General features: G+C 36.4%; 1 protein-coding gene across 2 annotated transcripts; it reads left to right on the top strand.

Annotated features, from left to right (window-relative positions):
* Positions 1 to 13793: 13793 nt before the first annotated feature.
* Positions 13794 to 18661, top strand: sgo1 (shugoshin 1). 2 transcript variants are annotated; one of them, XM_066715708.1, is made up of 9 exons: positions 13794 to 13933; positions 14409 to 14565; positions 14915 to 15111; positions 15434 to 15498; positions 15807 to 15895; positions 15998 to 16888; positions 16985 to 17137; positions 17632 to 17761; positions 18201 to 18661. In XM_066715708.1, the coding sequence occupies exons 2-9, from the start codon at positions 14418 to 14420 to the stop codon at positions 18328 to 18330; spliced, it is 1803 nt and encodes a 600-aa protein (XP_066571805.1). In that variant the 5' UTR covers positions 13794 to 13933; positions 14409 to 14417; the 3' UTR covers positions 18331 to 18661. The 2 variants fall into 2 exon arrangements, with proteins under 2 accessions (XP_066571805.1, XP_066571804.1); XM_066715707.1 differs by having other exon boundaries at positions 17566 to 17761.
* The last annotated feature ends 21 nt before the right edge of the window (positions 18662 to 18682 follow it).

The raw sequence follows: 18682 nt of genomic DNA, 5'->3' as shown, positions 1-18682 counted from the left end.
GATGTTATCATAAGTCTTCACCCTTATTCAAAACCTGATCATTATACAGTATATACTTTAAACCTTATTATATATTACAGTTGTTTGTTCCGTTTGAAAAATCTGTCAATGAAAAATAAAGAAGAGAATACATTTTTGTTTGTGCAAATTAGTACATTTGCATATTTGTACATACATATATAGACATATATTAACAAATCAATGTATAAAATATACACACAAATGTGTAGTAGAAATGGTTTTGAGGTTTACCACTACCTTCCCTTGCCCTTTTAAAAATTAATTTGAAGTTTGTTTAAGAAAATTTTGCATTTTGGTTACACCTTAGATTATTAAAATATTTCCATTTGCAGGATTGTGCCATGTAACAATTTAAATGAACTCTTGTTAAAATCATTCAAGCCTTACTTCTCCATTCACAACAAGAAAACAAGAGCACAACAACACGCTACTGACCTACTTGTGTAGCATGTGCAGTCAGACCCCCTGCAGAGTGACCAACACGCTACATCAACTAACTTATTACACAGGAAAAAAACACAAGATCAATCAAAATCAATGTAAACACATTTATCAAATATAACTAAGATGTATAATTTCTTAAAAATAGGTATGAACTGGGAAGAATTATCTGGGGATACACCAATAATGAGAAGCCCCGGTATTAATGTCTAGATTCATTGCCATAATGAAACAATATATGTTTTGTTAATTAGCTAAGAGAACAACACTTAATTTGTATAATTAGCATTTTGTTAAATATAGCCATGACACTGAAAAGAGCTTCTCCTGCAAACCCCTTTCTTCCCCTCTACCTTGTGCAAAAGCAGTTTAAGAAAAGCATTTCTTAAGTAGTCTCTTTCACTTTGCCATATCATATATCCTACTAAATGACTAAAGATTTAAGTCTTTACTCAAGTCATTGAGGCCTAGCTTAATGTTTTTCTATCTAGTTCTAATGGCTGGTTTTGCAATCAGAGGCTAGGATGGCATCTTGAATAAAATTCCATCTCATCTCTGCTGCTGAAGCTTGTTATCAGTAGCTATCCATTAACGACAGAGCTGCTGAACAAGACAAATTGGCTGTATAAAGATAGCAATAAGCCCTAGAAAATACATTTGAAATGCGTTTCAGATACACAGTACATGCTCCGCATATGCGCTTTTTAAATATTAATATACAGCATTAGCTGGTTTGTTTAGTAAGATGTATCAATAAGATATTGTGGAAAAGCACAATGCAGAGGGAGCATTAAATATGGTCTTATAAGCTGCTGTGTATACTCTGCAGGCAAAAAGGTGTCACTTCCATGATGCTCCACTCACAGATCATCAAGCAATGTATTCTCAGGGATTCTTTCTCATGCGGTCTTTACTTTAAAATATCCATATATACACTGAAGAAGAAAAATCATATTTTATTAGAGGGTGTAGTTCTGACAGCTCTTGGGTTTTTATTGTTATAAAGTCTTTAGCTGGAACTACATGACAGAAGTTTATTTCAGCAACATATAGTTATAGGGCATGCTAATTATCATTTAAAAAACAAAAGGCAGAGAAGTGTTTTTTTGTTTTTAAAAATCTATGCTTCAATATGGAGGTTAGTCCCCTTATTGTGTATACAATTCATTTTTTTCACAGTCTGAACTGCAGCAGCTCCGGGGCTTTAAATGGAATTTGGTTTCTGTACTTGAAGAGGTTGTTTAGTGGTAGAAAACATTGCCTCAAGGGATACTATGTTACTTGTCAACAGGGACTAAAATAGAAAGTGACACACAAGAGGATTAGGTATTTATAAAAATATGTAAACAAGGATTATGTTTTATATAAATGCTCCTTAAAATTTGCATTTTTGTTTGTGTAGGTTATGTGAAATCCCTCATGTAAAGCAATGTGTTGACTTTAGAATAATCACTCCTCCTGTGAAAGGATGACAGTGACTCCCTGGTCTCATCCTTTGTGATAGATAGCTGCAGAAGTAGCACAATCTGCTATCAACGCTCAAAGGCAGTTCACATGACCTGAGAGTCTTCACTCTTCAGTTTCATTTAGTCATGATAACCAAAATCTGCATTATTTTTTAAAGATAAACTACTTCGTTTTTTGTCAAACATTGTGGCGGCTAAATATGCTTTTTAAATGTTTAGCCATCACATAATTGTGCAAGCTACTTAAATGTCAATAACTTGCTTATTTACAGGCTTGGAAATCGGTTTCAGTTTCAATTTGATTGGTTGCGAGAAGAATTTGCTAAAGTACTTTGAGAGAAGAGGAAATACACCTGCTCCTTTTGAAAATAAAGATGTGGTTAGATGGCAAACAAAGTCAATGCAATGCAATCTCCCCTTTTGAAAACCAGACTGAAAGTGTCAGCTATTACAAAAGAGTACACAACTTATTTTTAAAGCATATGCACTTAACCTGAATTTCTGGTAAGCCAGTTGGGTCTGTCCCCGTACATGGCATGACTAAATCTGAGCAATGTGCTGGAATTGACATTATCTTGTACTGAGCCATGGGCAGCTGAATAATTCATGACAAGCTTGACCAATTCTCTTCTCTTTTGATTGCTCCAGAGCTCATCTCAGCACGAGTCTGTCTTCTTGCTACTGTAGCTAAGCTTTTGCTGTTTGGAAGGCTGATAAAGTAGATACCATTTTACCATTGCAGACTACAATGAATTAATTAACAAGAGTGAATGATATAGGAATTATCTGTGTGCTGTTTTATTACTAACAAAGCTAAGAAAGGAATTTCGCTGATTTATTGTAGCTGAAATAATACACAAAACAAGCCCAAACATAATCCAAATGTTCTAATCCAATACTTGGCAAATATACTTATAATATATGGTGTTGGGTGTATTTAGATAAACATTTTCCAATTTTGACAGATATACTATGTATAAAGAAACAACGATGCATAATTTAATTACTTGCTGATAAACAATAGGCACATAAAAATGTCAAAAATATTAAATATAAATATATACCTGTAATATATGTATCCACTAAATGTATCACCTCAGGTGTTACATGTGTCACCTCTGCCTCCCAGTGTTAGGATGACTTTTTTTCTCTAATACTTCACTATTCACTTCAGCATTGTGGAGTAGTGGTTACGGCTCTTGACTATGGGGTGGAGGGTTGTTGGGGGCGCACTGCTGTTGTACCCTTGAGCAAGATATTTTACCTAGATTGCTCCAGTAAATTCCCAGCAGTAAAAGTAATGTGATATGTTGTAACAATTGTAGTCACCCTGGATAAGGGTGTCTGCTAAGAAATCGTATAATAATGAACGTGTGCTTGGAAACCGATCCTTTTGGAGTTTGGGATGTCTGTCTTTCTCAGAGTCAAACTCAATAGTAGAGTCATTTAGCATCAGTTTGAACCAGATTCAAGATGAGTTAATGGGTTAACAGTAGTAATCGCAGTAGACATGCCATTTGTGTTGTCTTGGCTTCCCGTCCATTACATTTTGTATTACTTGCTGAGAACATTTTTTTAGTTATTATCTTTCTTCTCTGTGGCTCTTAAAGAGTCTTTGTTGAAAACTGTAATGGCCTTGCTATAGTCATTGGAAATGTATTTCTTATCTTTTTCAAATTTCTTTTGAACCTACAATCTCTCTTTTAAAAAACAAATCCAGATCACCTGAATGTAAAGGCAAAACCTCATCAAATTGATTGCTATTAACTAATCAGTGAGGGGCATTCTGTGCCATGGCATCAAAACATTACCTTAGTCATTTTTTGTATTAAAATGTATTGTATTAATGAATGTTATTTTCAATAAATAATTAATCCGATTTTTATATTTGTTATATGATATGATGTCAGGTGATGTCCATCAATGTTAAATAAATTGGGTAGCTGCCATTTTGAAGGACTAAATATACTTTGACATGTTTTCACAGACCCTTCTGTCTCCAAGTCTTCTGCCTTCTGTCCTCTCTGCCTTCATACAGTCATATATAGCCTTGGTGTTGCTGGCAGTGCAGGAAATAAGCTGCCAAAGTAGAATCTCTGATAAAAAGCAATTAGGATTGTGTGTTGCTGTGAAGTACCACTGTAGCTGTGAAAAACAGGTATCAAATGCCTAAAGACTCAAATCTATATGCCAAAAAATACTGTTTATTTCACTGCACAGTGAAATCGGTAAACATTGAGCAGAATAGATCCCTAGAGGAAGCAGAAAAACTTACAAACCCTTGAGTTTTTCCCAGAATATGATTTTGTAATATCTTTATCCAGCCATTTATAATTATTTTTGTGTTAATCCTATATGTCTATGAACATCCCAAAGATTCATCTGTGACATATTACACCAGGGACTTGGTTTATTGGGCTGCAGACTTCTTGAATTTTATACTTGAATACAACTTAAACAAATTGATATGTGTTTACTTGACTGACTATAAAATTATGCATTTTTAGTTTCTAAACTTCAGAAAATGATTCACCACATTTTAAAATGCAAACACCACACACTGACCACTTTAAATGAGTTCATATGTTCTAAATGTAAATGTGACATTTAATATTTGTGTGGAAAATCAGTAATCTTTTGAACACTAATTAAGAAATGAATTCAAGGTTTAATCAAAGTTGTTTGTGATACAGAATGAGGCTGTGAGGTTACAAAAACTAATTATTCATGAATTGCACTGCAATAAAAAGTTGCAAGCATAAGTTACTAGTAGCGGCCCAACTTTATGTGCCAGTGGGCACGGGTCCCACTAGAAAAAAGTTTAAAAATAAAAGGACATAATGGTAAAAGGAAATAATGTCTCCCTGCGGATTAGATAAGAATAATGCCATCTTCAGTGGTTTTCCCAAAGCCATGGGCACAGTAACACTTCTTGTTGTTAATGGAAACTATAATTATTACTATCAAGTAGTAAGGCTGTGATGCTAAACCACGGTTGACTTGATAATAGTTGCCCAAGACAAATCAGGTGATAGGGTAGATATTTCGCTATCCAGAAAGTTATGACATGACATGAACTGACAGAGCATCCATGCTTACGTTTGACATCCACCATTATAAAATAGTTCATTTAAAAAAGTTGCTTATATGACAGCCTCAATCTGGAAGACTGGTATGTATCTTACTTATACCCTATAAAAACACATAAAGATGCATAAAACCATGATTTTAGAACTGGCGGGACTTTTTCTTTATGAAACTTTTTTCCCACAGTTCTTTTAAAGCACCGTTCTTGTAAATATTCTGTTCAGTGCTATCATTTTGTAGGTTATGACAATTAAGAATGTAGTGGAATCAAATAATTACCATTAATTGTTTTATTGTACATCACATGTTGTTCACAATAGAAATATATAAAAGAGTTCACTTTCAAAAAACAGAAAAAACACATCGCTGTTTGGAGCTCCAGCACCTCATGGAGTACTCCATTTATAAAGTGGTATTTTCTAAGCCCAGTGCTATTTAAAACAGGAGGGCATAATCACAACAGGTGCCCTTAAAGAATGAAACAAATAACAAGTTCTGCCCAGGTGTGCAATGACCAACAGCAATAGTTAGGTGGCATTTCTGGTCTCTTCCATCAGTAAATTACTGCTCTGTACTGTAGCTGCCAAGAGGTTTCTCAGAACGAATTGGCTCCACAGCAGCTCTTCTTACAGATTTCCATTTATGACAAGCAATGCGACAGAACAAGGACTTAAATCAGCCAGCTCTAGACTACATGAGTCACCTTACTAATTTCTTTAATGAGGTATGTCTCTTGGGAATTCTGCTTCCTACTCACATACAAAAGATGTAAGACTGTGATTTGGGCATTGAATTCTCTCAATTTAGAATGAGCAGAAAATAAACATTCGTGTATCTATCATCTGGTGCTAAATTTAAACACACTTTGTTTAGCACTGTTGTCTGTTTTCTCTTCTCTCTGTGACTTCTTTCTGTGTTGAAAAATATGTGGAGGCTCACGAGGTTTGTCCCCAACCCACAAACCTGTGATGTTATTCATTCCAAAAAGGAAACTAAATACTGTTATGTCTGACTTTGTCTGCTCGGTCAGGTATGTAATCTAAGTGTACAACCACGTCCTCCTTTATTTACCATAAACAATATAAATGATTGTGTGTCTCTCACTATACTCTGGGGGGGGTACTTTATTAAATTATATTTGCACCTCTTCTAATTTCATTGCTATATTTCTCACTCTCAGATAACATCTAACTAATTTAGGTAATCCTGTGTGATGAAAACATGCAGACAGACCTCATATTTCAGTTCACTGGCTATAATGAGCTATTTCATCAACCTGTCTTTGTGACAATATTATGAAGTGAATGATAAATATTCTAATTTGATTCACTACATCCTTTTTCCTTCCCTTTTCATTTACAAAAGCTAGTTAGACCACGGACAGTAATGCAAAAGTAGGTCCCAATAAAGTGTGAAACAACAGCACCAGCTACAGACAGTTTTGAATAAAGTTTGTGTCAGGCATGAAAAGAATGTTGTAATACGTAGATTTTATATGGATGTACTACATGTATAGGTTATAGGTAGAGCTGAAGTCATGAGAATGTGAGAACATTCCTTATTTAAGTCAATCCTTTGGTATTGTATTATTTAAGACGTTGGTTCCTTGAATGTCCATGAGTTTCAGACAACTTGAGCAACTTGTTTAATAGTTTTATGATTGATTTGCCTTGTATTATAATCTGTCCATCCTAATCTCTTAATCTCTTACTATCTCTGCTTTTTTAAAATTATTATTGTAACATCTCCTCTCCAATGGTACAACACAGTACAAGCAATACTTTTGTAGACATGAGAACACATGGGCCATTCAACACACACTCATGGACAAGGAAATATATGTTTTAGTTCCCTTTGGAAAGGTTGTAAAGGATGTTGAAGTAGACTGAAATGGACAGGTTTTTAACCTTAAACATTGACAGATGTTTTACACTGTATAAGGAAAAGAAAACAAATACATCCACAATCAACACCCTCAGATCTATGAGCAGGTATCCCGATTGTGGATCAATGAACTCACAAGTCACCTCCATGAAATGATGTGTCCTATATTTAATTAGCGATTCTGTGACCCAAAGAGCCTAGTAAACAAACAAACACATCTTTCCCTTTCTTCACTTCTGGACTGTTGGTTGTTTTCCCTTCACTCTGTTCAAATAGAGAGAAGTCCCTCCAGTTTACTGATTGAACAACTGTAATTCCCACTGCTGCAATTTTAAATGAAAAAAGCTTGAGCTCATTTAGTTGGCAGGTAAACTGCAGTGCCACTTTTCTCTCCAGGTGCTTGCCTGGGACTAGAAATGTGTGCCACAATTGTGTTTGAGCACTCTGAATGTTTTTGACATAAAAACTGCCACAATGATTATCAATAGCAAAATCATTGTAGTATTTGTAGTATCACAGAATTCATATCCTCTGGTAAGTCAGACTCATTTTAATCATGAGTTGTGAATTGGTCTATATTGTATCCTGTTGTTTAAAAAAAAAAAAGATCTTGCAAGGCTTTGATGTCTTTTCTTGAGGGAAAGCGGTTACGCAATTATGGATTAAATAAAATCTACAAATACAAGAACATTCTGCCAAGCTATATGATAAAAAAATTAGGGAATAAAATGATTATTTTGCCACAGCTCCTTTGTGTAGGAGGAAAATAACAAATTATCATAGCAATCTGCTACTTCCAGAAGTCTCATTAGATACCATTTGATCAAGTGAAGTAATTTAAATAACTTGAAAAGTATGTAGTGTTTCATTATGGTGAGATAGATGGGTTAATATAATGTATCAGTAATTGCTGAAGTTTCACAAGATTAGGCCTGGATTTTTTTTTTTTTTTTTTGATTTTAAAAATGTAGGTCAAAGCAAAAACTGCTAAGAAACACATTTTATTGCCAAAATTAAGTCAACAGAAAACATGGGAAAGGGAAACAAATCCGTTTTTGGACCTAATTATAGTGATACTCTCTTCAGCAGATGCAATACAACTTCAGACTATTGATGTCACTGCAAAACAGAGACAGTAATGGCTATTATGTGTAGGTGGTGTTATTTGCTCTTAATAGAGGAAATTTCAAGATTGCGTGGCTCACACTGCACTTTATTTGATCGTGTTCTTGTCAGTTTTCATGAATTGAATCAAAATCCTAGAAATCATTGTCGTTATCTGGAGACCACATCTCCAAAACAGAGAGGTATTATTCTATACACCTTATTTCAAGAAAAACTTTAAAAAATACTTTCGTACTCAAAGAATAACAATTTTGGAATTAATAAAATATAAATTTGCAATGACAAAAATGTAAAGATGTACTTAAAGAATAATAAAGTATACTTCAAGTGCATTCATATAATAGGTGTTTTAACCGTGGCATTTTATTTTGTTTGATTACTCAGACCACCTGCATGTTTAATTACTCATTAATGTATCAATATACTATTGATATTGTAATACATGTATGGTGCACCCGATCCATATGTTATCAACCATTGAATGGACACCCACATATATATATTTTATTAAAATATGTGTTTATTGCTTTTGAGTGCCGCAGTGGAAGTGTTGTCACGTAATAAGCCTGTCATTGACAACGTCAAGATGCTGATGCAGACTGAGACACTTAAACATTGAACTCAAGAACATGAAACAGTAAACCAATTATATAATATCTTTAAATAAATCAAAGTGTAACATCTGTGTAAAGTTTTGACTACTTCAGGAATTATAAAAAATGTACTGTGAATGTACTGTGAATTTGAGCGGGAAAACATTTCTTAACATATAATTATATATATATATATATATATATATATATATATATATACATCGATCAGCCATAACATTATGACCACTGACAGGTGAAGTGAATAACACGGATAATCTCGTTATCATGGCACCTGTCAGTGGGTGGGATATATTAGGCAGCAAGTGAACATTTTGTCCTCAGAGTTTATGTGTTAGAAGCAGGAAAAATGGGCAAGCGTAAGGATCTGAGCGACTTTGACAAGGGCCAAATTGTGATGGCTAGACGACTGAGTCAGAGCATCTCCAAAACTGCAGCTCTTGTGGGGTGTTCCCGGTCTGCAGTGGTCATTACCTATCAAAAGTGGTCCAAGGAAGGAAAAGCGGTGAAGGGTCATGGACGGCCAAGGCTCATTGATGCACATGGGGAGCGAAGGCTGGCCCGTGTGGTCCGATCCAACAGACGAGCTACTGTAGCTCAAATTGCTGAAAAAGTGAATGCTGGTTCTGATAGAAAGGTGTCAGAACACACAGTGCGTCGCAGTTTGTTGCGTATGGGGCTGCGTAGCTGCAGACCAGTCAGGGTGCCCATGCTGACCCCAGTCCACTGCCGAAAGCGCCTACAATGGGCACGTGAGCATCAGAACTGCACCACAGAGCAATGGAAGAAGGTGGCCTGGTCTGATGAATCACCAGTTCATGGTGTTGACTTGGCCTCCAAATTCCCCAGATCTCAATCCAATCGAGCATCTGTGGGATGTGCTGGACAAACAAGTCTGATCCATGGAGGCCCCACCTCACAACTTACAGGACTTGAAGGATCTGCTGCTAACGTCTTGGTGCCAGATACCACAGCACACCTTCAGAGGTCTAGTGGAGTCCATGCCTCGATGGGTCAGGGCTGTTTTGGTGGCAAAAGGGGGACCTATACAATATTAGGCAGGTGGTCATAATGTTATGACTGATTGGTGTATATATACAGCTCTGAAAAAAATTTGGAGACATTGATTTCTGAACTTGGGGTGGTCTCTTAATTTGTTCCAGAGCTGTATACATATGCATAATATGCAGACAATTATATTAGAGTGTTTCATATATTTTTATCAAAGTACACAAAATTGGCTCTGCGTGTCCTTCATCTTAATCTTTTATATTCTGCTGCCATCTGTTGGATGTCAGAGATATATTTCATTTTCATACTGCAGGGGAATCTGTTGTCTTATTTCTTTGCCAGCTGAAAATGAAACTGGGTCATTGCAACATCTGTCTTAATCCCAAATCAAAGTATATATACACACATACATACACACATATACATACATACAAACATAACAATATATAGACAAGTATATTGGTTTTCAAAAGCGATTTGCTTTCTTTCTGTATGGTTGGTAATGGTTGTAAATATATGTATATTTTTGTTTTAGAGTTAAGGGGTGGTTCCGGTGTTCTCAATCCAGTTACTAAAATGACTTCATATCTCAAGGCTTAACGTTGTATAAATGTAACTATCCAACAAATACAGGGCATTTGGAAGGAATATCAGGAATGCGTCTGCATATATGACATTGTGTCTATCAAGCATCTGACAACCAAGTTAACAAATCCTACAGTAAAATGAATCAAGCACAATCGAATATTAAACACTCCATCATTGTTTAACCTTTACTCAATAATGCATGCTTATGTGCTCGGTGTGCAGGGGACAAATACTGTACTCAAATAGTGACTGAACTGTCCTTGCCCTACCATCATTTCATTCAAAGTCTGATAAACACCATTTTAAAGGACAGCCCATAAGGAAATGTATCCTTGTGTGGTAGCGTGGGGAGTAAATCTGTAATTGAGTCATTTATTATCTTAGCTTACAACCTTTCAAAAATCGTTTTGAGAAATAAATCGCAGGTTACAGCAAAAGGGACTGGATTCACTCTCCACATTTTTAATAAATGGGTCAGAGACGCACTTCAAGGTTACATAGCTATTTTCAGCTTTCTCATCTCCTTGAATTGTGACCTTTTACACTCCCCTAAGGCAGCAATACATAAGAGCCAGCTTGCTGTAACACTCCGTTGCACTTGACTAATTTCTAATAGCCAGATATTGATTTTGTTCTTTTTATGAGGTATGGTTTTGTCATATGAGTGCTACCTGCAACAACATATTTCCACAAAACTATTAAAGTGCTGCTTTCGTTTTACTGTCTTATTCACATTTTTGTGTAGCAATCTAGGGGCTTGAATTGTATATCCACTCCATACTTTCAGCTCAAGTTTCACTTTTCCTCAAGTTAAGTTATGCTAACAATACCTATTTCACATTTATTTTAACTGGCACTGAACTAGTATTATACAAATAACTTATCTGAAACTCACACTTACAAAGACAAAATATATGTCCCTTTTACTGTTTACTTTTATTTTGTTTGTGCATTTACTGTATAATAAGAAACATCAGTGTTTTGTAAATCAGGGGGTCTTGACACAATGCACAGTGGAAATAAATTGATGCATGCATATACACATCCTGCAACAATATTCTGACACACACGGAATGTTAATGTCTCTTAAGAACCAGAAGCAGGAACTCCAAGTATAGAATTTGCATCACGAAGCATCAACGCCCTCCAAGATGAGACAGTCAGCATCACGAAGGACGGAGTGACCATTGTCAGGCCATCAGAGCCTCCATTGCCAGAGGCTGCTTCATGGCAGTCTATATTGTGCTCTGAGCTCTATGGAAACATTTGTTAAGATTAAAACAGAAAGAATACTTTAATACCTGTCAATACCTGTACTGAAGATTTGTTAATATTTACCAGGGTTTTCATCAGGGTGCTTTTTGTTACGCTTGTTATTTATTTACCCTCAAAATCGAGAAGACTTTCACAGCCTGGAATTGTCCATGAAAGGCAGAAGGATTGGTTTTCAACTGATTGGAGTTTATTTGGTACAGTGATGTGAATCCACTCTCCTTCCCCACCCAACAACAAGGAACTGAAATGGGTGTGATTTGAAACCATGATATTTCACAGGTCTTTTTTTCTTTGATTTGGTTTAGCCAAAAGTATCTTTAAATACTTTATTATTATTTACTTATTATGATCAGACAGAAGTGCACAGTACAGCATTGGATCATTCTTCCAGTAGATGGCAGTTTAAGTCAACATACTTTACTGTGAGCTTGAATGGGGATCAGCTTGTATCTCTGAAAGCAATCCAATTCTATTTATTTATATTATTAATGTAATAAAAAAACACGACCCTGAGCAGTGGGCAATTCACTCACCACTCAGCTAGGGTGGACAGACAAAGGGACACATATTAGGAGGTGAACACACAGGAAAACACGCCCACACATAATACCCACTGAACAAGTTACAGGCTGCAGTGGCCGTTGCCCTGACCACATAGTGCCATGAGCCCTTGCACCCCACTGACGCTGAGCTCTAGCCCTCAATGGACCAGTCATTCAAATAGATTTTATTAGAATGAAGTCCCTTCCCATGGGAGATTCCATATTAGACGATAGTGACTGTATTGAGATCATTTCATGACACTAAATTAGAAACTATTCCTTTTCTTTCATCGTGCATCTCCAGGGAAACTGACCTATCAGAGGCAAAGTTAACACCCTCCACCATGTGGTTTACACACACTCGCTTTAAAGTATCTCTCCCTCAAAACATCAAGCAACAGTAATGTCTGTTTTCCTGTTTTTCCATTATATTTTAATCAATACATTATGATGTTACACAAATATTACACTTACACTTACACAAATATTACACAATGCAACTGGAAGATCTCTATGAATAATAAAGTGAGGTTCTGCAGAACAACATGATAATGATAATAATAATTTTAAAATCAACAACAATCATGTAGCACTTCAAAATACTTTCAAAGTGAACAAACACATTATTAAAGGAGGAAAATACTAATCTAGAGTTATTATAGTATCCGATAGGAATGTAGGGGCAGGGCTGTATTTATCTCCAGTCATCCACCTGATGCATAAACACTGCTATCCATGCTGTGGGCTGGCAGTGTCCGAAAGCCTGGCGCCGCATGTTTTGTATGGCATGCACATCTTGTGTCTGTCTGTTCTCTAACAGCACATAATAAAGAAAGAAAAATCATTTAAAAAGTAAACATTTGTCCTCAATTCATATTTGATGGTCTCGGATACATACTGCCAAGACAATGTTTGTTTGATCTTTAACCTTTTCAAATAAGGATATCAATAATCTTGCCAGGACAGATTCTTTACCCTATAAACCTAGATGTACATGTGCTAAACAGCTGCAAAACTGATCTGAGGATCACTGAGATCACTGACCTGCACAGTCCAGCCTCCCAGAGAACAAGGAATTACTGGGGAAATCCCAAGGATTACTAAAGAATGACAGATTACACTGTTGGTTTCTGCAGATTTAGCAAAGGTGTATTACTGCTAACCACAGATTTTAAAATGGATGAAAGTGTGGCATAACAATTGGAATAAAGGATGGTTTCAATATGCTTTTACAATTTTACTGAATAAAACACTAACTTAAAATTAGTTGATTTATTCAATCACACACAGTTCTGATATATGCATACACGTACATTACATAAAATTAATACATTCTAAATCTCATAGCGGACTCGTGTTAGTGTAAGTAACTGCTAAATTAAGCATTTAGTTAATTTATATTCAGCAAACTGCAGGCTACAGTGGTTACTGGAACTCGATATCCCACAATACATTACGGTGTGCTGGAGGTACCATAGATACAACAGATCAACAGAGATTTTCCTATTACTACTTAAAATACCTTCGAATGTTCAGTTCATGGGTTAAAGTTACAAACTTTCCATTTCATTTACTTATTGTGCGAACGAATATTTTACAAACATATATGAAAGTTAAGATTTTTTTTAGATAGAGGATCTTTGATATTATTGTACTTCCTGATGTGGTGGGTGTGACTCACGATGACGTCAGCGTACATTTAACTGGACGTTGGACGCAGCCGACCAATCAGCGAGCGGAGCGCAGAATTCGAATGTAAACGTGTAGCGGAAGCGAGAAATGTTGTGATTCCCTGCTTGTGATCGGTTGTTGCAATTATATATAAATAAAAATACAGGGTAGACATCCACCTCTACCAGTTGCAGTCCATTCTTCAGAAACGGTAAGGTTTCGATCGGTGCAGACACATAAAAAGACAATCAACCAGCCACTTAAAAAAGGGGGGTAGAATTGTTAGACAAAAGAAATGAGACGAAACTTTGTTCTGTGGCTTTTGCAGTTGTTCGCTCAAGATAACCAGGTGGTGAATGTATTGTTACACATTCACAACTTTGTGGATGATTAATGTTAACTGTAATAACATTTCTTTATTGTGGGCAGCCGATTTAAAAATGTGTAATTGCATGTGATCGGCCCTGTTCAGTAACTATTAGTAGTATTATCGCTACAGATAGTGTACATTAAAATCCACGTAAGGCATCCAGTATGTGGTTAGTGTTTTTAATAGTTAATGCAAAGATGAAACGATATTAGTCAAATAAAGTCTAGTCCCTCGTCTTGTGTTATAAAGATACTTTGCAAGACTGTGTGGATGGCACATTTGAAGTAGAGCAAACTGGTGTGTCTCATCCCTGCAGTGGTCTGTCATGCCGAGAGAGAGAGTCCAGAAGAAGTCCTTCCAGCAGAGTCTGGAGGACATCAAGGACAAGATGAAGGAGAAGAGAAACAAGCAACTCTCCAGCGCCTGCAATGCCAACAAGGGCTTATCCTCAAAAATGAAAACCAAGACTATAAGTAAGATGCATCCTTCTGCTAATCGTTGATGTTTTTTTGTTTTTATGTTATTCTTGGTAATCCAGCATAAACAATTGAATCTCTTAAATCAAATATGATGTATAGTATATTTGTTGTAAATCATTATTATATTGCAGGCTGATGTCTGAAGCTAAAAAGTTGAAATACAGTATTTAACACCTGTGCTATATCAATATATAAATATACTGTTTATACATGTACATGTATTCCTAAATTCAGTTTTAATCTGGTACGTATTGCATGGTAAGCAAAATGTGCTGTCCTTTAAGAAGATGAGTAGGAAAAAGCCCTGTATCTGACAGCAATGTGTGTGCCTTTGTCTTTCCAGATACTTCCACATTTATTTTGAAAAATGTGCAGTTAAACAACAAGGCGCTGGCTTTGGCTCTTCAGGCCGAGAAAGAGAAAGTGAGACAGGCTCAAGGCATCCTGCTGCACATGAAGAAAGAGCAGCAAGCCTTGATGTTACACATTTTCATGTTAAAAAGAAAATTAAAGGAGCATGAGACACTGGGCAGCATACAGGTATGTCAGTTACAGTAACTAACTGGTGATTACAGTAACTTAGGATTTGTATGTCGACTTTTACAGCTAACAAAAGTAAATGAAATCTCACAGCATTGATTAATTACTACTTCACATTATTTGCCAGAACATTGCTTCCTGTCAACAAACTAGATTCTAATTAAAAATGTAGCATTTTTGGTCTTTTTTTTTTTTTCTCTCAATGAATGGTGATTACATATGATGATGCTCTGTAGATGATGCATTTTTAAGTTTGTTTCGTTAGGAGTCTAAGCTAAATGGAGGAGCATGTAAGCAAGAATGGTTTTATTTTATTTCTTAGAGGTTACCATCATCTGTGAACGATGTGGATTCGAAGCTTTCTCCTATAGTCAATCGCCCAGCCTGGTAAGCTCAATATTTTTTTTTTTACTTATGATTTTTAATGTGATTTTATTATTTATGTATGTGTGAGAGATACAACTATGACTACATATCTTGGCACAGGTAAGGATTTTATAATCTGACTTGATATACAATTGATGAAACAGGATTATCTTAAAAAGTAAACCCTAACATTTGTAGCATGGTAAAGCTGTTCTGGACAATTTTGCATTTCACACTGTTGCAGCTGTCATTGAACTGTTTTATTTTCACTTCTGGAAATTCCCCTCAAGGATGTGAAAAACCATTATTTTTATTTTATTGGTTTGTAGTGGGTTAATTCCCAGTTCTGCTGCTGATTCCCCCAAAGGAAGGACTGACTCTGGACTACAGGCATTTCAGTCTGACACTTCAAACAAAGGTATTTGTTTTCAACATTTAGTCCACAAACATTTTTTATTTTTGAAATTCACTCCTGCAAAATGACAGATGATACATTGTAGTTTCTGTTTGCTTTAATCAGAGACGACCAGTGGGGTCCAGCCTAAACATACCACGGACGAGCGTAACCCTAATGACAACAAGGGGGACAGTTGTTGGATCAAAAATGATGTGTTGCCAAGAACCGTGACAGCGAGGCGACGAGGATTGGACTGCAGAGAAGACTCATCACGCCGCAAACGAAACCATTCTTCCTGTGATCAAGACAACATGGGGCTGAGGATTTCTCCTAGACTGCATGAAAACAAAGAAAAAGTGGAAAGTGAGACTTTGATTTCAGAAAGACAGAATCCTTTGCGAAACGTGGAATCTCTGCAGAGTGATTTGGGCTTGGACAATCTGCCCATTGATCTTGGCGACGTCAAACATTCAACACCTGAGCCACCAGGGAAAACCTCGTCGGCAAAGAAAAAGTCAGATTCCCGCACTAAGACTCAAAAAGTCAAGAAAGTGGACAAAGTCCCTTTGAAAAAGCCGTGGGAAAATAAACCCAGAGCGCGGTCGAAGAGCAGAGAGCGGCCTCCGACCAAGCAGAAGAATGTGCCCAGTGAGAAACTGAATACATCACTAGGATCAAATGACGCTTTTGATTTTAATTGTGAAGAAAGTATCCACGTCACACCTTTCAGGGCAATCAACAAGCAAACTGAAGAAGATCTGTCACCTACTGCGAACGTCTCTCCTGTCTCTGCTCACATGAGCGTCTCTGAGTCCGACAGTAGCTCGTCAGAGGACCTGGATGGCAGCATCTATCTGCCTAAAAAGAAGTCTAAACTAAATCCAGCCACTTGCAATGGAAAAAAAGACACCCCTCCCAGAAGAGCTAGATCAAAGAGGAGATCGGCTCTGCTGTCCACTCAGAAATATGGAAAGGAAAATGTTAATATTGAGCTAAAAGAAGTGGGCGTCGCTGGTAAGTTAATGAAGTCATATGCTCTTAATATCTACCTCATGTTGCATTTGTGATTCACCTGAACATAACCCAAATATTTTCCTTTTTCCTTTTTAGCCATGAAAGAAACTCAAAAGGTTAAGGCTAAACTCTGTCCATCTCCTGATGTTGAAACGCAAAGCTGTCACGGGAGCAGCAGCTCTCGGATAAATCATGAAACGCAGGAAGTCAGTAATGAAACTGACAATATAGGAACTGGAAAATATGTCGGTAAGTCTTATGTAGGACTTTTTATAATTTATGCACTCATTGTATGTTAACCAAACTTAATAATGCAACTTTCCTTTGCTTGTATGGCATTTAATCCATAATTGCAGATATCAAAAATACAACTGCTGCTATAAAAAATACATATAAAAAATAATTTGATATCCGCAATTATGGATTAAATGTCCACCATGGCTTGCCATATGCTTGAATATACTACTAAGTATGAAGTACAGTATGAGATTTGTCTGGCTGTATCAGAGCCCACAATGCAAGGTGGTGGAAAAAGTCAGTTTAGATTTGGTGTGACCTTTTAACACTGAGAAATGTATATAGCTAGAATTTTAGTTGTTCCCAGATAAAATGAGAGAGAATGATGGAATGATCATAGTTTTCAGTCCCATTAACCTTGGAAGTCTTCTTCTCTGCAGGTCAGTCCAATCATCTTCAGGCCTATCGCTTCAGCCTTTGTGATGTGACCAATGTTTCTTCTGCAGCCTGTGAGAGGAAAAGTCGCAAGTATTCTGGCGCTTCATTGCGGCCGTCCTGCGCTGGGATAGCTGGCACCCCTGTCCGCACGCGACGCTGTACCATTAGTGTCAACTACAAAGAGCCCACTCTCAATGCGTAAGAACCGACTGTTTTTTTTCTTCCTTCCTAAAGATGCATATTACTCGTGCACACTTGTTTTCTTCTAGCACAATTAATTTCCACTGATTATTGAACAATATACATCTGTAAGGTTTGCTTTGGTGATACCTGTTGAGTACAGTATGCTTACTTCACATCATGTACCTGTGAGAGTAGGACGTGGTGTAGATAAGTTTCGGGATGCTCTTTAAAATCCTGTAATTAATATTTAAGAGGTCACATATTGATTTTAGTGAAACTTCAGTGTAAATCCATCAGGGAATTTACTGAAATATTTTAAACCAGAAAGTTACTGAAGGCTATGTATGTATGTTTTGTTATTGTTTTATATGATGTAATGGAAATGATAAGCTTTTGTACTTCATAAAAGGAACTAAAAGTATAAAGGTTGAGTTCTGTCCATTTCTCTTTATAGGAAACTTCGCAGAGGAGACAAATTCACAGACACCAAGTTTTTACGGTCACCGGTTTTCAAACAGAAGAGAAAATCTATGAAGAATAAAACCTTTGATAAGTACAATGAATCATTTGTTGGCTGTCTCTAAAAGTTTTCACTTCAGCTGGAGCAGCTGGGCTCCTCTGCATTTATACTAGGATTTAATGTTTATAATTTGTTTTTACTGTTGTTTTAAGGGAATGCTGTTAGGAGAGTAGTTTTTGCTTCAGATTATATTGTGCTATGATTTCCCTTTTGCTGTTAATTTGCAGGGAAGATGGTACATGCACCTCTAAAGTAGCAGGTAAAATTAATGTTTTATTTTATTTTTAAATGTATATGTGTTTGTTATAGATGTTAAATGTGTAGGCTTGAATTTTCTGTGAAGTGTCCTTTGTTGTTCTTGAAATTTGTATTTAATAAAACAGTTTAACAGGCTACCACCACAGACTGAATAATAT

The sequence above is a fragment of the Amia ocellicauda genome, chromosome 10 (genome assembly GCF_036373705.1).
Source record: "Amia ocellicauda isolate fAmiCal2 chromosome 10, fAmiCal2.hap1, whole genome shotgun sequence".
Taxonomy (NCBI): Eukaryota; Metazoa; Chordata; class Actinopteri; order Amiiformes; family Amiidae; genus Amia; species Amia ocellicauda.
The sequence above is the reverse complement of the archived record's forward strand: the minus strand, read 5'-3'. Positions and strand labels throughout refer to the sequence as shown.